Here is a 23,657-nt window from a genome sequence, read left to right on the forward strand (position 1 = left end):
GACACTGCCCCACCACCAGCTGATTATGAACCAAAGCTGAGTTAAGAACCACCAAGTAGCCCACTTACCTCATAGGTGGGGAAACCAAAGGCCCAAGAGGGGGTGTTGTCTATGGTTGCTCCATCGTGTGTGAGGCGGGGCCAGAACTGGTCCACTCCAGACAGCTCAAGTGCCTGGCACTTAAGCCAGAGTGCCTACTACATGCAAGGTGCTGTGCGAGGCCCTCGGGTTCCCCCTCTCTGGACCTCAGTTTCCCCAGTTGTAGAAGAGAGTGCAACTACATTATTTTCAAAAATACCTTTATCACAAACTATTAAGAATTCCCGTGAATATGAAATGAAGCAGAGCGGAGCCTCCTTCGGGAGGCAGGGATGGAGTGCTCCCTCTGTATCCGGGTGGACGGCGTCCTTCTGCCACCGGTGAGGGGTGAGGTGGCTGCGTGGGCTCAGGGCAGACGGCAGTTTGGAAAGGTGTCTGATTTCGTGGGTGTGATGACCTTCTCGGATCTGGAGGCTGCCAACATGGCTGCATGGGCACAGACAGACAGTGCTGGCCCTGTTGGAAGCGCCAGGCTGGCCTCGCAAAGGCTCTGCCCTGGCAGGTAGGAGAGGGGTCAGCTCTGATCCCACAGCCTGGCATGGGGCCCTGCAGTGGGGGTAGGCTGGGCTCTGCAAGGAAGCGGAAATGAAGGTGGAGCCCCAGCAGCTCCCCTGAGATGCCAGCCCTTCAATTAAGGGAAGAGCTTTGGCTGACTATGAAACATAATGGCACCCCACCCTTCCCTGGAGGAAAAGTGCGATCTCCAGAAGGGGCACCTTCCAGGGGGGCTCGGGGTTGTGGGACTCCTGGCTTTAAGCCTGCTCTGGTCGGGCCCAATAGCCGAGAGCCCAGGAGGCCCAGCACTCAGCCTGGAGCCAACTCCAGATGCCACAAACCCCTCTCCACCCTCCCTGCCATGTATCTGTCCCTGTCCCCCACGGAACTGAACTCACATTTCCTCGTACCACAGGACAAGGCATATGGGGCAGGATGGGATGCAGAGACCATGGCCTGGCCTTCCCAGGGTCCTTGTCATCCTCCTAGAAAGGAGCAGGCACAATCACACACACCCTGATAAGAGGTGATAACAGGCCTGGGGACAGTCATTCAAACCAAGTGGTTTGAGAACCCATCGCAGTGCCTCATTGGGGTATCAGAGGTGGGCCTTGGAGGATGGATGTTGATGGGGGAGAGGGAAAGGGAGGATATGTCAAGAGGAGTGGGACAATGTGACCTAGGGCTTGTTTGTGCCCCTGGAAGTGACCTGAATTGGCCAGAGAGTGGCCTTCAGCCCTCACAGGACACAGGAGGGAGGGCAGAGCAGCAGCCCTCAATGGTGCTGTCAGAGAAGAATTCAAGGTGCCGAATTCCCTGGGCTATGGCTGATAAGTCAGGCCCTTCCCTGGTAGTGGTGGGGAGGACAGGTGCTTACCCAACCCTGTGATTTTACTGGGCCATTTATGATAACGGTGGAATGGTGGGAATGGCTAACCACTTTGAGTAGGTCTGCAGGTGAAACACGGGTATAACCATGACAGCATTTCACTCTCAGGACCACCCAGTGAAGTACTTTCCAAGTAACAGGGGAGGAAACAGGCTAGGCTGCTGGGCCTCCATGCCCCAGAGGCCCCAGAATGGAAGGCCAAGGTGGGCGGCCAGGGCTCCCTGTCCACAGGCCTCACGGGCCAAGGTCTCTTCCGCCAGGTGTTCGTGCTCTGCCACGGCCTCCTGCAGCTCTGCCAGCTCCTGTACAGCGCCTACTTCAAGAGCAGCCTCACCACCATCGAGAAGCGCTTTGGCCTCTCCAGTTCTTCTTCGGGTCTCATTTCCAGCTTGAATGAGGTAAGCAGGAGGTTCTGGACCATCGGACCCCGCTCGTGCACCACCCTGATCATGGGGTCCGGGAGGGGGCTCCAGGAGGAGGAGAGGAACAGGAAGCTGGGATGTACACATGGGGAATGGAGACAGCCAGATGCAACAGGCATGGTGGGAGCAGCTACATTTCCTGCAACTTCCCTGCACCAGGCACTGAGCTGAGAGCCTCTGGTGGCGCCTGACCTCGGGGCCACTCACAGCAGCTCTGCGAGCAGGTGCTCCACTCCTCCCTCCAACAGATGAGGGCACTGGGGCTCAGCAAGGGCAGCGGCTTGTCCCATGTGTGCAGGGCTGTCTGCCTCCAAACTCTGCCTCTAATCGAGTTGTGTGACCACCCGTGTGTTTATGTGGCCTCTGCCTGTCCCCAGTCCAGGGGGAGATGAGCCCCTGGCATGCAGGTGGGGAAACAGCCCCAGGCCTGGCAGCTTCTATCTTAAGAGGGTCACAGGAGCCAGAGCTGCCCAATGGCCTTGACTCCCAGACAAGGTCAGATCTCTGTGACCTCCCAACAACATGGATTTCATGTGATCCCTCAGTGACTGCACATCAAAGTTAGTGGAATATAGGGTAGGCCAGGAGGTCAGGGGTAGGAGGTCAGAGGGCAGGGTCAGCTAGGAGTCACTGGAAGCCAGGGAGAAGGAGGCAGGGGAGGCAGCAGTGCCCCTCCCTCCATCGTGGCTGCAACCTCGGCGGCTCCAGGTGAGGAGATGGGGCTCCCAGGCCTGGCTTCTCTCTCGTCTTTCCACCAGGGCCACTGTTCTGCAGTGGAGGCAGCGGCCTCGCCCTCCTGGGAGCCCCTGCTTCTCTGGAGCATAATTAGGTCTTCCCTCCACTTAGTGCAATTCTGGGTGATGTAGTAATTTAGAGACTGGGGCTCCCTGAGGGCAGCTGCTGAGATGGAGCGCTAAAAGAAGTGGGGTGTCTCCTAACACCCCCAACCACTATCACCTTTCAGTCTCCCCATCCCCCAACCTGCTCCTGGCTGGAAAGGCCCCTTTGCCCATCACTCCTTCTCCACCCGATGGCCCGCACAGCAGTGCCCCCAGGATGCCCTCCCTGTGCCTGATCCCCCTGCCGTTCTAGGAGGAGGGCTCTCTTCATAGCCCTATTTCCAGCTACGAAACTCGCATAGGAAAGCCCAAGTCCCCCATCCCAGGTTGGCCACACGTGTGTACACAGTGCAGCCAGGATCTGAGCCCAGGCCTGTCTGATGGCTGCCATGCTAAGGCCTCCCTCTTAGTCCCCAACCACCTCTTCTACCGCCCCTCCCCAGTCCCTTGTCCACAAGCCCTGCTCTGCCCAAAACCTTGTCCTCCCAACATCGCTGGAATCTCTGTTGGTGCCCTCTCTGCATGCACTCCCCCTACGCGGGCTGTTCCCTCACACCTGGGACATGCACATACTTGCACATATGCAGCCTGTAGCCCATCAGTCGTCCCTGCTGGCCCAATGGGCCTCAGACCCTGTCCTCTGAACTCCCTGGCCATGTACATGCCTCCACTGCTTTCTCTGTGTGTGTCTGTGTCTGTGTGTTTTAATGTCTGTGTATCTGTGTGTGTGTGTACACACGTGTATCTCTGTCTGTCTGATTGTGCATCTGTGTCTTGAGCTTCCTGGTGATGCCCTTAGTCTGCCTTTCCATGTAGGTTGTGCTCTCCTACAGAACAGGGACTGGGCACCCCTCATACAGAATGTACCCTCATAAATGTTGGCCTGTGACATTGACAATGCCCTGGCATATATTGTCCTCACTCATGAAGGACACAGGGAAGACAAGTCTCTAACATTCATGTCAACACAGTCCTATCCTGACGCTGTCAGGCATCACTAACCGACCACAGTCCTCTTCCCTGCTGAGTCCAGACTCTGAATCCCTCTCAACACAGTGTTCTAGCACTGCTACTAATCAATATCAGAGCCAGCATGTAGGGTAATCCTCTCTCCACCACAGCCTAGATGGTAGCTGAATCAATGGTCTTCCATGGTTAAATTTTCATTCCTGTTTTTCCTATGCTTAGAACAAAAATGTGGGCAAAGGGGCAAGGAGTAGCCAGCTGGGACATGTGGCAGAGTCCATGACATGAGGTTTATTTTTTTATAGTTCAATAAAAAATGAAGATAATTCACTCCTTAAATCTTTTCTTTCCCAAACTCAGATGATCTTTTCAACAATCTGGTTTTAGACCATCTCTATGGGCATGGTTTTAGACAAATACCATAAGAAAGTTCATTCCTCGGACCTAATATCCTATGTGCCTGTGTGGGATTGTGTGTGTGTCTGTCTGTGTGTGTATCTGTGTCTGTGTGTATCTGAGTATTTGTGTGTGTCTGTGTGTATGACTATATGTGTATATCTGTGATCTGCGTGTGTGAGACTGTGTGTGTGTCTCTGTGTATGTGTCTGTGTGTATCCATCTGTGTGTCTGTGTGCATATTTGTGTGTGTGTGTGTCTGTCTGTGTGTCGGGGGAAAGGGTGGATGGGTGAGTATGTGGAGAAGATAGGACAGGAACTCAGCCAAAGGGCTTTCAACACTCCCGTTGATTCTGACCCAGGCATTTAGAAACAGACCAAGTAGCAAAGTAGGGGTTTTACCAGGAAAGCAGAAAGCAGCCAAATCAGAGGGGACCTTCATGGTCAAGCTCGAGGCTCCCAGCTTTTGTGGTAGGCAGTAAGGAACGGGCATGGAGGACAGTGCATCCAGAAGTCGACTGGCTGGCAAGCTGTTGCCACTTAGTCAGGCTTGAGAAGCTACAGGAGAAGAGGACCCCAGGGATACTGAAAAAGAAGAAAAGGCAGGATTCCAGCTGCTCGAGGGCAGGATTGAAGGCACCACAGACCATGGGGAGGCTGCCTGTCAGAAGCCTGAGGGATGTGAGAGGAGAACCACGCCTGGTGGAGGGGGAAGGTGAGGCCACCTGGAGGTGTGAGTGTGCGGCCAGCCTCCAGGGGGCGTGAGCCTCCGGGCTGCAGCCCAGTCTCAAAGCCTTCTGGGGGCCCAGCGGGGAAGGGGAAGGGGGGACCAGGGCTGGGTGTAAAAGGCAAGAGGAGGAGTTTGGCTCACAGGAGAAGACGTTGGACATCTTCCCTGTGAAGCAGCAGCTTCTCTTGCCCACTACTAAAGGCCAGGGCCGAGCAGACAAAGCCCGTGGGAGCCCTAGAGGTCCCCCTCAACCTGAATGCCTCCTACCAGTTTGCCGGGAGGCCCCTTTGGTTTGAGACATTGATGGGCAGGGGTACGTTGTAACAACTTGCAGGTGGTCTAACAGGAGGTCCACAGAGCTGTTTTAGGGGCCACTTCAGGGCTGAGGGGCTGAGGCCTGGATGCAGAGGCTGTCTTCTCCTCAGCTAGAACAGCTTCATTTTTATACATTTTTATATTAGAGAAAAATTGTTTTTTCAAAGAGACTCCACTGCTGAAGAAAAGTTTGGGAACCAAGGTTTTAGGCCAGCATCAGCCATAACAGCTGTGGCGGTCCAGCCTCCCTCCGAGAAACAAGCCCAGGTCCTGGGACAGCGAGAGCTGGAAGGGCCTCTCCAGATGAACAGGCCGCAGGCACCCCAGTCCTTCTTCCCTGAGCCCCCGTTTGGGGCCCTCCCCCATGCCTCCCCCAGACCTTTTAAAGTCAGCCTCTGTTAGCTCAGCGGATACGGTCCGACATTTACAACCATTTCATGAAAAATGATAGGGAAATAAAATCAAAGAAGCATAAATAAAGCTTTATTTCCAGGTACAGGTTTCAGAATGTCCTAGAACCACGTCTATCCAGGGGCTGGAGCAGCTCCCTGGATCAGGCGAGGCTGCCTCCTCACACATCTTCACATCCCCTTTCTCTGTGTACCATAAACCATCTTACTCTTGGCCACACCGGCGGGATCTCCTGGGTAATTGTGTCTTCTTCTTGAAAAAGCCAACCATTTACTCCTTCATTCATTCATTTATTCAACAAATATTTAATGAGCACCGGCTATGTATCAGATATCATTCTAGGTGCTGGGGAGACAGGAATGAACAGACAGGCAAAATCTCTTCTCATATATCATTCTAATGATAGAATGACATTTATTTTTAGAAATAAAATATGGGAGATCAGATTACATAAGTGATATGAAGAAAAATAAAGTTGTGGAGGGGAGGGGTGGTTATATTTTAAATAACTTTTTATTCTTTAAATTATATTTAAAGGGCCGGCCCCGTGGCTTAGCGGTTAAATGCGCGTGCTCCGCTGCTGGCGGCCCGGGTTCGGATCCCGGGCGCACACCGACGCACCGCTTCTCCGGCCATGCTGAGGCCGCGTCCCACGTACAGCAACTAGAGGGATGTGCAGCTATGACATACAACTATCTACTGGGGCTTTGGGGGAAAAAGCATAAATAAATAAAATTATTAAATTATATTTAAATAATATAATTTAAATTATAAAATATATTTAAATATGATTTAAATTTTAAGATATGTTTAAATATACTATAACATTATTATTAATTATTGTAAATATATTTAAATAACTCCTTTTTTATTGAGATGTAATTGAAATTTAATGTTATATTCATTTCAAGTGTACAACGTAGTGATTCAATATTTGTATATATTGTGAAATGATCACCATGATAAGTCTAGTTAACAATCATCACCATACATAGTTAAAAATTTTTTTCTCATGATCAGAACTTTTAAGATCTACTTTCTTAGCAACTTTCAAATATACAATCAGTATCATTAACTATAGTCACCATGCTATACATTACATCCCCAGGACTTATTTATCTTATAACTGGAAGTTTGTACCGTTTGCCACCCATGTCATCCACTCCCATCCCCCTTCATTTTCGGAGAAGGCCTTAATGAGAAGGTTCAATCTGAGCAGAGATCTCAAGTAGGTTCGATGAGAAGGGGGCCCCAGCGAGCACACAGGCCCTGAGGAGGGCATGCACTTGCTGTGTTCAAAGAATAGGCAGAGGCAGAGCGGCTGGAGTGGAGGGAGGGAGCGGGGAGAGGTAGGAGAGCAGATCTGAGCTGGAACAGAGAAGGGGGGTAGGCTCCGGGGGCTCTGGAGGCTTGGAGACAGACTTGGCCTTTTATTGTTGTGGGTTTGAGCAGAGGGAACATGGTCTGACATTTCATCAGTACCTGTCTGGCTGCTGGCTAGAGAAGAGACCGCAGCGATGCAAGAGTGGAGGCAGGGAGCCAAGTAGGAGGCTACTACAGTAATTCATACAGGATATGATGGTGGCTTAGACCAGGTGGCAGTGGTGGAGGTGGTGAGAAGTGGTCAGCTTCTGGGTGGCTATCGAAGGTCCAGCCAATGGGATTTGCAGATGGTTGGATGTGGGTATGAAAAAGCAGTCAAGGATGATGCTCAGATGTTCTGCTTGAGCCACTGGTAGGATGGAAGTGCCATTTACTGAGATGAGGAGGACTGGGGAGGGGGAACCAGGTTTTTGGGGGGAAGATGAGGAGTGAGATTTGGGTTACGCTAAGCCTGTGGGAATTAGAAGCACATACAGAACATATAAAGCCATGGTACTGGATGAGCTCACCAAGACAAGAGCAGAGGTGCAGGGACTGAGCTCTGAGAGTTGAGAGTTCAACCAGCCAGGGAGACTGAGAAAGAGCAGCCAGGGGAAGGAACTAGGAGAAGGTGGTATCATGGAAACTCAGCGAAGGAAGTGTTTCAGGAAGAAAGAAATGGTCAACTGACTCAATGGTGCTGAGAGATCAAGTAAGAAGAGAATGGAGAACTGACCAGTGGATTTGGCGATGAGGAGGTCGTCGGTAATCTTGGCAAGACTCACACAGCAAGACTCTGACCCCTATGTCCTGAGACAGCGGCAGCTGCTTTTCCAGCCAGAAGGAGACTGTGGTGTGGCCAGGGCGGGGGCTGTGGGTGCTGACATTCAGGGCTCCTCCAGTCCAAGTGAATTTACTCCCTCTTCTGGGGCAGAAGATCATCTCTTTGGACGGAGTCGTGGTCAGAAGATCTGCCAGCACCCCCTTTTACCATTTAAGACCCTGTTTCTCAAGCTAGGATCTCAGTTCCCTTCCCTGGCTCTGGGTGGGGCTCAGAGAGCACACCTTCCAGGGAGCACCAGGAACATGGAGTCACTGATGTTTCTAGCTGGGAAGGGCCTCGGGGTGCTTTAGTCCTCATCCCTCATCGACAGAAGTGGGAGCCAGCCCCGGGGAGGGCCAGGGGCAGGTTAGGGGCAGAGCTGCTGGGGCAGAAACTCACTTCTCCAAGAAGCAGTAGACCAGTCTGGTTAAGGCTATAACTTTCCCTGTTCAAGCCACCTCCTAACCCCAGGGACATGGGCAAGTCACTTAATATTCTGAGCCCCGATTTTATTGTCTGTAAAATGAGAGTTGTCGCCTGATGAAACGAGATAGTGCGTGTTGCTGAATGGTTACTCTGAATACCAAGCGGGCTTCTTGGGGAGTTTAACTAGGGAACATGTGCTGTGCCCAGGAGCCAGCCAGAACTGCATGCTTCCTTGGATTTTGCCCCAAAAGTTTTGGTCCTAAGATAGTTGAAATTTAGGCTATGAGCTGTTCATGGTCTTCAATTACTTCCCTTGGTCTGGTCTAGAAGGCTGAGGCTGGGCACGGTTTCTGACAATGCGAGAGCTAAAACTGTTCATGCTCTGCCCCCTGCGAGGCTCTCTGGTCAGGGCTGACACTGCAGCTATGCTAGGCCCCAGCTGACGCTGGGCATCCTCTTGCCTCTCTGCTTTTCCTGGACAAGGTACAGTCAGCTCTCCTCTGTGGGTGGGTGAGGACGGAGTCTCTGGTCTCACTCGGCCCCTCTACTCTCTCTACAGATCAGCAACGCCATCCTTATCATCTTCGTCAGCTACTTTGGCAGCCGGGTGCACCGTCCGCGGCTGATTGGCATTGGGGGTCTCCTCCTAGCCTCAGGTGCCTTCGTCCTCACCCTCCCACACTTCCTCTCAGAGCCCTACCAATACACCTTGGCCAGCGTTGGTAAGTGGCCTTGACCCCTGCCCCGAGGGGAAAAGGAATGATCGGGCATCTCACAAAGTTGGTGGGGATGCTTCTGGGGCAATGGACACCACTCTGGGCCATGCTGTCCTCTCCCACCGGAGAGTTCCCTTGGCTTTTATTGTTTTGTTTCTCCCCAAAGCACATCTGGAAGTCAGAACATACAGAACTATGTGGAGCTATGGAGCAGCTATACCAGCTCCGGCTTGTGTGATTCTTTGTGATTCCCTGTGCTTCATGCCAGGAATGATCCACTGCACACAAGTGGGGATGTTTGTGAGCAGTGCCTGTGACAGGCTTAGCGGGAGGTGGTCACAGCGTTGACCATGACGAGCTCTGTGGACTTTCTCCACGTTTAATCATACATGTAACACTTCCTGACGTTTGTGCCTTTGTCCCTCATCCTTGAGGTTACAATGCACTTACACTATGATCTCACTTGATCCCCTGGACACCTGTGAAGGGGAGAGAAAAGTCTAAGATGAGAACTTGACACTCAAAGATGTCCAGTAGCTTTCCCAAGGACACCAGTCAGTTGGGGAGAAAAGACTTGGGCCTCCCGATTCTTAGACAAGTGGCCCTTCTGTGACGGGGAGCCTCTGATTCTTAGCGATGTGCCCTGTGGCAGGGAGAGATGCGTGAGGATTTTACATAATTCATAAACGCAGAATTAACACTGAACTACCTGATCAGAGTTCCCTTTTCTCTAAAAATTATTTTATTTTTAATATGAAAAATTCAAAATATAGCAAAGAAAATAATTTAACAGACACCTATATACTGACGATTAAGATTTACCAGTTTTCCTTCAGATACCTCTTTTCTTCTTTCTTTTTTGCTTTTAACAGCTTTATTGAGAGATAATTCACATACCATACAGTTCACTCATTTAAAGTGTACAATTCAATGGTTTTAATACATTGCTTTAAAATATATATAACACGAAATTTGTCATTTTAATCAATTTAAGTATACAATCAGTGGCATTAATTATATTCACGATGTTGTGCAACTGTCACCACTATTTCTATAATTGTTTCATCAACCCCAAGTGGAAACTCGGTACTCATTAACTCTCCATTTCTCCCTCCCCTCAGTCCCTGGTTACCTCTAATCTACTTTCTGTCTTTATGAATTTGCCCGTTCTAGATATTTCATACAAATGGAACCATACAATATTTGTTATTTTATACCTGGCTTATTGCACTTAGCATCATGTTTTCAAAGTTCACCCACGTAGCTTGTATCAGAACTTCATTCCTTTGTAGCTAAATAATATGCCATTGTATGGATACACCACATTCTATTTATCCATTCATCTGTTGATGGACACTTGGGTTGTCAGACACCTCTTTTTTAAAAAGAAAGGTTCTTTTTCCTTTTCTTATATATGGATGTTAAATGGTTTTAGCATCATTTGTCAAAAAGACTATCTTTTTTCCATTAAATTTTTTTTGCACCGTTATAAAAAATCAATTGGCTATATTTATTTGGGTCTATCTCTAGACTGTCTATTCTGTTCCATTAGTCTATGTGTCTGTTCCTTTGCCACTGTCACACTCTCTTGATTACTGCAGATTTATAGTTAAGTATTAAAATTGGGTAGTGTGAATCTTTCAAATTCATTCTTCTTTTTCAAAATTGTTTTATCTACTCTTTTTCTTTTGCCTTTCCGTATAAATTTTATATTCAGCTTGTCTATATCTTAAAAAAAATCCTCTGGAATTTTGATTAGAAATGCATTAAATTTATAGATCAATTTGGGGATAATTGACTTGTTTATTAAGTTGAGTCTGCCAATCCATGAGCACGGTATGCCTCAACACTACCCTTAGATTTTAACCTTGACCTGTGATTTAACAAACTCTCAAGCTGATGAATGTCTCTGTTCTCCAACAGAGCAAAACAAGGATCCTAGGGTGTTTTAATGCCCACCGTCCTCTCCCATCTTCCATGTTATTGTTGACTGGTGTTTTAGTTCCGCCTGTCTTTAATCTCCCCCCAGTGGTCATTATTATTGTAGTTGTTGTTATTTATGAATAAGTCAGTGCTTATTTATATTTACCCACAAGTTTACTGGTTTCTTTGCTCACATTGCTTCTTGTATTTCACCCATGCTTGTTGATTTAATTTCCTTGTTTTCCTGAAGTACAGCCGTTAGTATTACTTTCAGGTGGGCCCACGAGTGAGAAACTCTTTAAGTCTGTGTCTGAAAATGTCTTAATTTTACCCTTGCTCTTGAATTATAGTTTAGCTACAAACAGGATTTTAAATTCCCAGTTGTTTCCTCTCCGCACTCTGAAGGCACCATGCCTCTGTCTTCTGGCGTCTCTCTCATGGTATTGGGACTTCTCCATCAGCCTAATTGTCATCCCTTTTGACGTATTCTGTTTTTTCTCTCTAGTTGTCTTTAAGATTTTCTCCCTTCTTTGTTTTTCTTCATGTCCACCAAAAAGTGTCTGAGTAGGGGTTAATTTTTGCGTTTCTGCTTGGAAATTCAGTGTGCTATTTCTTTTGAAGATTAAAGTTTCTTTTTAATTCTGAAAAATTCTCAGGCAAAAATGTTCCCATTGTTGCATACTCCTATTTTCTCCATTCTTCCCTCTAGAGTCTTCTCTTTTGTAGTTTCCAGCACTTTATTTGTCTGCGCTGCATGCTGGATGATTTCCTCAGCCATGTCTCTCTGTTCACTTAGTCTCTCTCCAGCTCTGTTAATCTGATGTCTAACCCACAATCTACATTGTAAATTTTAATGGTTCCAATATATTTGGCTAATTTCTAAAAGTTTATGATACTTTTTCAAATCTCTCTGCCCTATTTTCATGGTTTCTTGGTATTTCCTTACCATTTCTATTTTTCTTTTGGTCTCTTCAATTATTTTAAATGTATTTATTTTATAGTCTTTTTCAGATTGTTCTATTAGCTCAAGTTTTGAGAATGCTAATCCTCCCATCTTTTGTGTCTGCTTGCTCTTGTTCACAGTGGATTATTTCCTTGTATGTTCTGTAATGTTTGACTGTGGTGTCATTTGCAGTGGGATTTTTTTTCCCCCTGTAGAAATTTTGTGTGATCTGGGTTGGGAAGTAGCCCTACACAGTGGTTTTGCATTTGCAGTTACTTGGCACCCCAGGAACATCACTGCTTTGGAGCTAATTTTATGATAATTTATTGGCTTGGGATAAATTCACACTTGTTTTAAGGGATGTAGGAAGTCGAAGTGGTTTTGTGATGAGCAGCAGTGAGAGGCCCAATCCATAAATGCTTATCCTTAATCCACTGTATTAGAGTTGAAGACGTCTGAGGATAAATGAGCCACCCAGGGATGTGCTCAGGGAATAATTGATTCCTGTTTGCTTAAATATCAGAGGTTTTTTTTCAGTCATATGTGAGATCAGGTTCAAGAGATTAATCACTTAGAATGATAGAAAGGATTCCTTTATAGGTTTTGAGACCTACAGTGGGGAGAGGTAGCGGCTGGAATGGAAAAAGAATGGAGCCGGAACAGCAAGGCCTAAACGTGAAATATCTGTTGGGCTCTGCTCATGAGAATCTTTTCCCACTTCTGTATAAATCACCAGGGAACTAATTATTTCTCATAAGTGCGTTGTGGCCTTGGATCTATTTGGACTATTTAAGGACCAAGTGCTGCTTCAAGTATACCTGGGAGGAACACAGACCCAAGCCTGGAGGTCCTGCCATGCTCTTTCTCCCCCTCAGTCTAGACAAGGGGTTTGAGGCCAGCTCTGAAGGAGAGTCAGAGAGCCGGCCACCCTCTCAGAGAGCCATTGGCCAAGCCCACCCATGGTCCCTGCCCTTCCCTGTCAGCATGAAGACTGGGCTAATGAAATCAGCAAGGGAGCCTGGAGCACTGGGGCCAGGCTGAGAGGAGGGCATCCTGCCAGGTGCCACACACCGTGACCTGCTTAGCCTGGTGGGTTGGCTACCCACGGCCTGGGCCACACACCAGTGACATTTGGTTCACAGAGAGCAGCCACCACAGAGGGTGGTTAGAGACGGGTGGGCCTCTGAAAGCAATCACTCTGCTTCTTGTTAGGGATGGTTTGTCAGCTTGGGTTCATTCAGCCCACCACAATCCTCCCTGCTTAGAGGGGAAGACTGCCGTTCTGCCTTGACCTCGGTGTTCTTAGCCAAACTCCACTGAGAGAGGACTGAAGGGGACTGTAAAGGACCACGGCTTGCCTCTCAGGCCTGCAGAGAGGAATAGCTGGCCAGGAGAGTGAACTTTTTCATTGTTGTTGCTCATTTTGTTTGTGTAAATTCTCTTTGCAACAATAGGACACAGCAGTCTGTTGCTCTGGCTGGGATCAGAGCAGCAGCTGGAAGTGCTCAGAGCTGAGCTACCTTCACGCCATCTTCCCAGTGCCAGTGGGTGGGATGAGGAAGGAGGACGTTGGCCCGGGAGCCACATCCGTGGGATCTAGCTGGGGCCATGCCCTGGGTGCCAATGCAGCATGAGCGTGTACTATGCTAAGATGTGCAAATAAAAATATTCATAAAGTCTCCCTTCATGGGAAAAGTTTGAAATGCGACTCCTACTTCAAATGTATTCCTATGGGAACTTTAGTTTTGAATTATGCAAGGTCATTAGGAGCAAACGAATTTCATTAAGTGCACCACCCTGAATGGTGTCGTGAATCTAAACGGTCTTCTGGAGTCAGGCGGTCTCCTGGCTGAATCCGGGCTTTGAGACTCCCTAACGGCACAGCCTTGGGTCACTTCCTCCCCCTCACAAGGCCGCAAGGGCTAAGAGGATGCGTGCTCAGAATTTAGCTCAGTGGCTGGCACGTGCAGTAACCATTAAGTGGTGGCTCTTGTATCTGGCCGTGGTGGAGACAATACATGTATTATGCTGGGTCCCACATGAGGAAGCATGCTGCTTCCTGTGGAGAGCGGAGTCTGACAGCTCATGGCTGACAGGCTGGACGCCCTGGGGCATCTGAAGGCGGCTTCTCCCTGGTCCTCACCATGGGTCCTCTGCTCTGGTCCAGAGCAGGGCCCCTCCCTCAGCATGGTCCCTGCTGCATCTTCACATGTGTGTCTAGAGGATTTCTCTCCATCGAAGCTTGAGCTGCTGTTCTGCTTTATTCCTGGATCCTCAAGCTGGAGCAGCCTGGTAGGAGGGGTAGAGCATGGACTTCAACATTCAAATCCCAGCTCAGCCATTTACTTGCCAAGTCTCCTTAGGCGAGCTGCTACTTCACCTTTCTGAACCTCAGTTTCTGTGTCTATAAATTGGGAGCAATAATACCTTCGCTTTCAGGGTGTTCTGAGAGTAAAATTACAAGGAAATAGTATAGGTAAGGTGCCTGGCCCGTGTTAGCAGTTCAGCACATTTCTCTTGGTCTGCCCTGGTGGTGGTATTTGAAATCTTTTACTTGTAAACAATGACCCCAGACCTGTTATTGTGTGTTGACTGCTGATTTCTTCCTCTTGGAGCAAAGCTGCTCCAGAAATGAACACGGGAAATGAAGAGTAACTATACGTCTTAGGAAAAAAGTAAAGAGCAGCTGAACATTGTGGGAATCATAGAGACCTTTAACAGCTAATTGCTAATTTTAAAAAGGCCATGAAGACATTTATGAATGTTTAGATTTTCTAAATGTCAGTGGGGTCCGGAAATGTGCCCTGGCGCCTTTAGAGAAAAGACTGGCTACCCAGCCAAAGCCTCTGAGACCACTTCTGGAAGGGGCAGAGAGGTCTTGGTAGACGGGAAAGAGGCCAACGTGAGACCAGTCCTCCCAGGAGATAAGAGGAGGGTCTTCAGAAGCGATTGTCTGGTAGGATTAGGTGTAACCTGTGAAAGCTTGTAAACCAAGCACAGAGGGAAGTCTGCCCCCACGCACACAATGGATGCACACGGGCAGGGAGCTTCCTGCAGGATGGGGGCCGGGGGCGGATTGTATTTTTGGAGCAGTCAAGAAAAGAAAGGGAAGAGTCACTTTCTAGTCCTTTCTTTGTGAAGTTTCCAGCCCCTCACCCATGCTCATTCATCCCAAGGGTGTCCCTGGGAAGGAGGGTGGTAGGAAAGCATAAGGAGGGGAAATCTCAGGCTCCTGAGTGACTGCGTCCCTTTCTCTGTGAAGGACACGCAGGGCCTGGGATCAACTCCCCAACCCCCACAGCAGAACCCCCTCCACGGAACCGTGGGAGCCATGTAGGATCCTTCCACTGAGAGAACTGCTCCTCGAAAACAAGCTCGGGGCTGTTCAGTGGTTTGCACCCAGCTGTGTACGGGATGGATACATGTGGAGGCTGTGGAGGGAGGGAACAGCACACCATGTGCAGAGAATTCTGAATGTATCTGTGGGGTAATTGTGTATAGTGTGTGGGGTGTTTGTGTAGGACGTTGAGTGGTGAGCAGGTGTACGGGTGTGGGGGGAGGTGGATGTGTGTGGAGTTGGGGAGGGCAGGGATGGGGAGGTATGTGAGGGAAGAAGTGGGGGTGGGAGTGTGTGGGGAGATGGGGGTGTATGTGAGAGGGAAAAGTGTGTGTGGTAAGGGTTGGGGTGGGTGTGTGGGGGTGGAGTGTGCGTGGGGGGAAGGGGAAAGTGTGTGTGTGTTGAGGGGGTGAGTGGGTGGGCAGTGGGGGGTAGGAGTTGCACTTGCTGGCCAGTTGGATCTATTTAACTTGAAAAGGAAGAGAAAACAACAAGAGGGAAAAGAAATCACAAAACACATGGGTGTTATTAAGTCAACTGAGAGAAAAATAGTCCCAAACAGATGAGCACAACAAAACCTAGTGAGCTTTGAATTGGAATATTTTTTTAATGCACAGTGTAGGAAAGAATAGAAACCAATGTGGAGAAATGATAGAAAACACTAGGCTGCTGTGTTGGATGTCAGGGGAAGACCAGGAAAGGGGCTGGGGCTCCAGGAGAGCTGGTTGTCTCCATGGCAATGGCGGGAGGCCTCTCTAAAGGTCCAGTGGTTGATGAGAGGGTAGTTGATTCGCTGTCAGGCTCTCTTAACATCTGTTTTGTGGGCAAGTCACAACCACACCACCACCACCCGCCGCCCCCGCGACCCCCACCCCTACAACCTTGGCCGGCCTGGAAACATGACCTCTTGTTCTCCTGGGTCTCCAGCTGAGGCCTGAGTGGAGACCTGAGCCTGAGCATGGCTCCTCATCCCCATCCGGCCCCTCCAGGCTTGTTTAGTCATTTCTCTTGCTGAGGAATGAGGCTGGGGAGGCAGGCCTGCTTCTGTCTGGGGAGAGGAGGTGCCTAGGCGGCAAGCTGCATCCTGCAAGCTGTTTCCTGCGTCCTGCTCCCCTGGGGAGAGTCACTTCTCCAGGACCCCTGGCAGACTGTGTGTCTTGGGCCCACCTATGGCAGGGGGCAGTGTCTCCTGAGGAGAGTCAGATCCAGGGTGAAAAAGAAAGGCTGATTACTATTCCAGTGGCTTTGGGCACCCCAAGAAAACTGTTAGGGAGTAGGGGACAGCCCCCACGGAAATAGGGTACGGGCCCGTGTCCTACTGGGGAGTGTGGTTCGAAGAAACCATTGAACCCTCCCGCAAGAGGCCTTGGGCTCCCCGAGGACCCCCAGAGGACACAGGAGGAATTTTCTGCTCTTCCTGCCACACTTGGTAGAGCCGAGGCTGCTGGCTGTGCCCAGACGCCTCCTGTGGCTCAAGGCTGGAAATGGGAACCACCAGGCACATTTGGGCAGTGTGCTGCCCCCCAGGAGGCAGGAAACCAGCAAGTGTGGTTTCTCTCTCTCAGGAACAAAAGGACTTTTCAGGATTCAGAGCTTGGATTGCTCAGAGATCTAAAAAGGAGAAACACCAAGAGAAGTCAGAACAAACGTGATGGCATTTGGTGGTGGGGCCTTTGGGAAGGGATTAGGTCATGAGAGTGGAGCCCTCCTGAATGGGATTAGTGCCCTTACAAGAACAGGTCAGAGAACTAGCTCACTATCTCTGGCCATGTGAGGACACCACAAGAAATCGTCAGTCTGCCACCCAAAAGCGGCTCTCGCCAGAACCCAACCATGCTGGCACACTGACCTGGGAGTTCCAGCCTCCAGAACTGTAAGAAGTACATTTCTGCTGTTTATAAGCCACCCAGGCTATGATACTTTGGGGTAGCAGCCCAAACTGACTCCATTAGCTTCCTTCTCGTTGGTTGGAGCCTCTCCTTATAGCCTCAGGTCTAATTTTGAGTTTTCAGCTTTTGGACTGTCTTATTAGCCATTCCTCCCAGCTTCATGTCATTCACAAATTTGTCAGCTGTTCCCTGCTTTCACTCAAGCCCATGACAATGGTGTTGAGTGGTACACACAGTTCAGGCCACCACCTTCCAGGTCACACCGACCCGTCAACGCCTGCACTGGGCACGCTTTGAGCTGGGTCTTCCCAGAGGACTCTCCAGCCATGTGTCCATGTCTTCTCTACCAGGATATCATGACAGGCTTTGTCAAAAGCCTTCCTCCAGTCAAGTAACACCAAGTTACAGCTTCCTGCTTGTCTGGGAGCCCCATTAACAAAGGAACTGAGGTTGGTTTAGCATGACTGGCTCTTGAACTCACCTTGGCTCAGCTAATCACTTTTTTTCCTTCAAAGAGTGCCTCATCAGCCTACTGAATAAATCTGTGAGCAATAATTTCTGCTTCACTCCCAACTGGGAACTGCAAAGTAAGTGCACATCTCTTCGAACATTAAGATTAAATGGCTGTGGGCCAGCCCCAGTGGCCTCGTGGTTAAGTTTGGCATTTTCCACTTCGGCAGCTCAGGTTTGGTTCCCAGGCGTAGACCTACACCGCTTGTCTATCAGTGGCCATGCTGTGGTGGTGGCTCACATACAAAATAGAGGAAGATTGGCAGAGGATGTTAGCTCAGACTGAATCTTCCTCAGCAAAAAAAGACAGAAAGAAAGAAAGAAAAATAAATGGCTCTGAGCCTCCATCCTGCTCGCTCAGGTTTGTCTTCCTTCCCTCCTCTCCACTAAGAAACAGTTTTGATGATGAGTTGAGCAGGCGATGCCTCCGTCCTTGGCCTGCTGGCGATTCCTCAGGGTGTAGACACGTGTGCAAGAGTGAGGCTGTGGATGGGGAAAGCCCCCTGGCAGCAGTGTAATGCCCGGCCTCGTTGTGCCATGAACAGTGGACTTGCCCTTTCACGCCCGGCTCGTGGGTCACATGGCCTCCTCAATACAAGTAGGTATTTTCCCCATGGCCCCCCTCTAGGGCCAGGGTGCGGGTGTGAGAAGGGAGGTCCAGCCTCAGCCACAGAGCCAGTCTTGGAAACTCAGTCTTGAAAGCACAGCAGAGCGATTCTCTCCTTCCACTCCCCCGAGGTTCACTCTTTTCCTGCACAGACGTAAACCCTTCCAAGCAGCCCACTAGCCCCACGACCCCTTTACTACAATCCGTCTATTGCTGGTGACCAGCATTGATCTTACTTGTCTCTAGTTTCTGGACCCAGTCCCCAGGTTCTTAAAAACCTGGGCAATCTTCCCTGTCTCCAGGGTTCTGCCATCTCCCTCATCCATTCAAATTTTTCAAAGTTTCTGGCCTCTTTGGATGAAAATTGATCTTATTATATGATCACTATGTCTCAGGCTATAATATATTCATTATTTTTAATCCCAATAAGAATATTGCAAGGTAGGCATTATTATATCTGTTTTGGAGATGAAGACACTGAGGTTCTGAGAGGCCCCGGACCAGTGAGCAGTAGAACCAAGATTTGAACCTGGTCTGTCTGGCTTCAAGATGTGAATTCCTTCCATTGTCTCATGATGTGACCCAGGCTGTCAACCTCCACTCTGTTGGTTTCTGCTGGTGCGGAAGAATATGTTCTCCTAGTTTCCCAAAATGAAACTCAGAATGCATATGCCCATAAAAATCATTTTATAAGTGGAGGCTTAGTCTACATATTATTAAAATACATATTTTTACAGGGACATTATGCATTAACAAGGCTTTGCGAACTCCACTTGGAACCCAATCACTTCTGATGTGCAAACAACCCACTTTACAAATGACTTTGAGATCTCAAACCATAAGTGAGTTCGGGACAGCCTGTTCCAGGCCTGCCGGTGGGTGTTGCCAGAGTTTCGGGAAGAAATGTTGAGTAGCTGAATTTAGGAGGATGAGGAAATAGGTCCTTCAGAGTGCAGCATTCTGAATGAGGTTCCAGGAGTTTGCTGATAGCCCAAGAGCTTGGCACCTTGGCCATGCTTCCAGAAAACTCTCCGGAAGCACCCCTGCCTTTTCCTATTGTTCTCTTATTAATTGCTTCTGAGGTTGGGGTCTTGCTAACTTCCTCCTCATTTAACCCTACTCACCCACAAGCCATGCCCCCTTCTGATTGAGGAGGTAATGGGTGGCTCTCAAGAACTATGACTTGAAAGAGAACTTGCTGCCGCCCCCCTGTCTCCTGGCAGAATTCTCTTTCCTCTAACACAATGACAAGAATGACTAGTCAAAGGAAAGCCCCACTCTCCTTGGCCTTCCTATGTTGGTTGACCCTTCTAGGGTCCTCTCTCGGCCCAAGTTCCGGATCTTTGTACAGAGACCTCTTATTATTCCCTTGACAGCTTTCCAGCCAGCCTCAGCCTGGCCATACCTGAAAGATGTGTCCTTGAACAGTGGAATGGCCAGACCTTGGTCTGCCCAGATCTACCCCGTCTCCATGGGTGTCATTCTAGGGAAGTAGACCTTCCTGCCACAGAATCCCCTATCTTTCCAAATCCACTGAGGGGTCCAGAAATTAGAGCTGAAATTCTGCATATTTAAATTGTGGGATGAGTCAGAGGGTTGACTCACGTGCAGATCGGGTGGTACTGGGATAGCTAGAGGAGGGGAGAGGTCCCAGCCTGTTTCCAGTTAGCATTTCACAGCCCTGTGAAAACTGGCACAGCTGGACCTCTGGTGTCTTGTGGGAAAAAGAATGTGCTCTGATGAACTTGAGCCTTCCAGAAGTCTGCCATGGGGAAGATGAGAAACAGACTGACATCCAGCTAATGAATAGATTCCCCTCCCTCCCTTTCTCAGGCCCCTCCAAGATGGAGGCAGGCAGCCTGCGGAGTCTGTGGTGGCTGGAATAGGCAGGCATTTCTCTGACCTTACCACAGGACTTGACGCAGTGGGGAGGTCGCAGCTAGCAACCTCTGAGGAGGAGGGCGATGTGCTTCCATAAGTCAGTGGAGAGTAATTGGGTACGGGGCCTTTGTTCAAATGCCTGAGAAATGGGGAGCGGTTGCTCTTTCTTCCTTCACGTGGACCTGAGCTCCTGAAGAAAGCTGGGGAATCTGCTCCAGGGAGAAGAGGGGTGGAGTAGGGCGAAGAAAGCTGAGGCCCCCAATTCTGCCCAAGGCTCCTGATGCAAGGTCTTTTCCTCCCCCTTCTTTCAGCCCTTGGACTCACCTATCCCTCTCCTCTTATTTTTAAGAGAAGAGCCTAATGGTCTAAATTCTGGAACACTCTGCGTTCACCAGAGTGAACTGGCCACAGCCACCCACTGCAAGGAGTCCCAGGCATGAGTTCTTAGGAAGCCAACTATGTCTGTCTCCGTCGTTCAACACAAACACCTGTTCTGACGTCAAGCTGGGGAACAGTGGGTCCTACCCACTGCCGTGCCCTGCTCTTCCTGGCTCCGGGCTCCCTGCGTCCAGGACAGCCAGCTGTTGCTTCCCTGAGGGCAGAGCTCCCAGGGAAGCTCTTGCAGGAAGCCTTGTCCTCTTCGGGTGGATTTAACTGCTCTTTCCCCTTCTCTTGTGTCAGACCTGGTCCAGGATGAATTTGGCTCCATTCAGGCTGGCCTAAGAAAAAGAGAGTTGGTTGGGAGATCTTGAATCATTTTGAAATGCAGGATAGCCAAAGAGCAACTCAGTAGACTTGGATTTAATTGGGGCCAATTGATTATTTTTGAAAATATGCATTTTAAATTAATAAAGGCAGTTTATGACATGTAATCTCACATTTTATAAGTTAATGATAACAGTTCAATGATCCCCAAAGAGTTTTGCCTCCTGGACTCTTCATTAGGTGAAATTTCGTGAGGATTTTTGTGGCGTTGCCATACCATGCAACATGCCACATAAAGACTTATAAGCAGTCAACATTTTTATGATCTTCGATGACCATTAAATGTCCCACAAAAAATAATTTTGCCAGCCAAGCCAGCAACAATGTTCTAATACTTGTGAATTTAGTAAAATTATAAGAATCAGCAAAATCAAGAACTAGAACTCTTAAAAGAAACACTTATTCTCTGGTCCTTTGTTTCTCAAGCGCCTGCTCTCCTGCAACAAGCCTGGCCTTGTGTGTCTTACACACCCGCCCTCTGGGCTCTGCAGCACCACCTGCAAAGCTGAGGACCCGGCCAGCACTCTCTGCCCGTCAGGCAATGCTCAGCGTCACCTGTTTTACCACCCAAATGTCTGGGTTAATTCCACTTCTTACACACGGGCCTTGAAAACTGGTCTTAAGCCCTCCAGTGTGTTCATTGTACTGCTCCCCTCATGATCTTCACCCTTCTGGGATTTTCCTTAGGATACAATCCAGGCCCTTCCCAGGACACACAAGTCCTCCAGGAGCAGCCATGCCTCACCCTGGTTGTATGTGCATGCCAACCACACTAAACTTCATTTCCTGTTATGGGTGTGCCACCCACACCTCTGTGCCCCTCCACATGCTGTTTGTCTCTCCTCCTCCCCCTGATCTTCTGTCTACTCCTGTTGATTCTTCTCAGCTCAGAGGCCACTTTCTCCAGGAATCTTTTCCAAATCCTCTCTCCAACAACTCTGGGTTTGGTGCCTTTCCCATGTGCTCCCTGGCACCCTGTACTCTCCCAACTCAGTATGTATCAAGCTGTTTTTTTTTTTATTGTGGTAAAATATGTATAATATAAAAGTTAAGCATTTTAACTTTTTTTTTTTTTTGGTGAGGAAGATTAGCCCTGAGCTAACGTCTGTTGCCAATCTTCCTCTTTTTGCTGAGGAAGATTGGCCCTGGGCTAACATCCGTACGCATCTTCCTCTACTTTATATGTGGGATACCTGCCACAGCATGGCTTGATGAGCAATGCATAGGTCTGCACCCAGGATCCAAACCCGCAAACCCCAGGCTGCCAAAGTGGAGCACACGAACTTAACCACTATGCCACTGGGCTGGCCCCTGCGTGTTAACCATTTTTAAGTGTACAGTTCAGTGGCATTGAGTACATTCTTGCTATTGGACAACCATCATCACCATCCATCTCCAAAAATTTTTCATCTTTTCCAACTAAAACTGTTCCCATTAAACATTAACTCCCCATTCCTCCTTCCACCAGCCCCCAACCACCATTCTACTTTCTGTCTCTATGCGTTTGTCCATTCTAGGTTCCTTATGTAAGTGGAAGCATGCAACGTTTGTCCTTTTGTGGCTGGCTTTTTCAGTTAGCATAGTCTTCAAGGTTCATCCATTCTGTATGTAGCGAGTGTCAGAATTCCCTTCCTTTTTAAGGCTCAGTAATATTCCATTGTATGTATATATCACATTTTGTTTATCCATTCATCCGTTGATGGACATTTGGGTTGTTTCCACCTTTTGGCTATTGTGGATAATCCTGCTATGAACACTGGGGTACAAATAACTATTTAAGTCACTGCTTTCAATTCTTTGGGATATATACCCAGAAGTGTAAATGCTGGATCATATGGTAAGTCTATTTTTTAATTTTTTGAGGAACTGCCATACTGTTTTCCACAGTGGCTGCACTATTTTACCTTCCTACCAGCAATGCACAGGGTTCTAATTTCTCTGCATCTTACCCAACACTTGTTGTTTTCTGTTTTTTGATAATGTAACCATCCTGATGGATGTGAAGTGATATCTCACTGTGGTTTTTATTTGACCACGCAATATTGTGGTTGCTTCTTCGATGATCTGTGTACCATAGTCGCTATTGGCCAAATACCTAAACAACTGAGAATGAATGAAATTTGGTTCTGCTGTCTTTTCAGGACTCAGCATCCAAGCTTTCCCCCTGTAAAGCAGGCATCGTCCACACTGCAGAACATGGGCTTGGGTGTGGTCCTTCATTGGCTGAACTGGGAGTGGGGCCTATTCTTTGCACCTCTTTCCCAGTATGAGCATGTGCCTTCACGTGATCTTTAAACTACTGCTGCACACAGTGTAGACCTGGCCTTGCCCTCCCCCCCAATAGCCTACAAGACAGCATGGGACAGGGAGCTCTATCACACCTGGACAGATGACATAGGTAGCTTAACCAAGCATATTTGCAAGTGACAACAAGTGGTTTTAGAGAACTTCAAACTTTGCTTATTTCCTTGTACAAAATACACTCGAAATTTGTTTGAATCCTCTGAAAAGAGAAGCCTATTTGAAAACTTGTCAGCAGCCCTTTTATTTATGGGCCTTTAGAAATGCATCAACTCAGTCCAAGTTGGCACAGGGCAGTGAACAGAGAAGGGTGCGTGGCTATTTGAGTGACTACACAGCTGCGTTTGGTCAGTCGGCAGTGCAGGCCAGGAGGGTTTCCCAGGCCGGGCAGCCTGCTCTGCCCTCATTCCTGAGCATGCCCATTTGGTCTTGAGAAGGGCATAGGAATCTTGGTACTTGTCTATCACTTTTTCTGAAGACCAGCACAGCCCACGTGAGTGAACGCTCATCCTGGGGTGTCCTGCGTGGCTGCCGCACCGAGGGCATGGAGTGAGCATGAGCCCAAGCGTCTGCCCGCCTGGCCCTCCAGCCGCCTCCACCCTCTGCAGTGCT

General features: G+C 48.9%; 1 protein-coding gene across 1 annotated transcript in view; it reads left to right on the forward strand.

Moving 5' to 3' along the window:
- SLCO2A1 (solute carrier organic anion transporter family member 2A1) overlaps nucleotides 1–23,657 on the forward strand; it is an 82,210-nt gene that overhangs the window by 34,431 nt on the left and 24,122 nt on the right. Inside the window, exons 2-3 of the mRNA XM_014789481.2 lie at nucleotides 1,744–1,881; nucleotides 8,733–8,895. Of these exons, the coding sequence (XP_014644967.1) occupies nucleotides 1,744–1,881; nucleotides 8,733–8,895 (301 nt within the window). The remainder of the gene's footprint in view (nucleotides 1–1,743; nucleotides 1,882–8,732; nucleotides 8,896–23,657) is intronic.

The sequence above is a fragment of the Ceratotherium simum genome, chromosome 5, assembly GCF_057802395.1.
Source record: "Ceratotherium simum simum isolate JZ-2026a chromosome 5, ASM5780239v1, whole genome shotgun sequence".
Taxonomy (NCBI): Eukaryota; Metazoa; Chordata; class Mammalia; order Perissodactyla; family Rhinocerotidae; genus Ceratotherium; species Ceratotherium simum.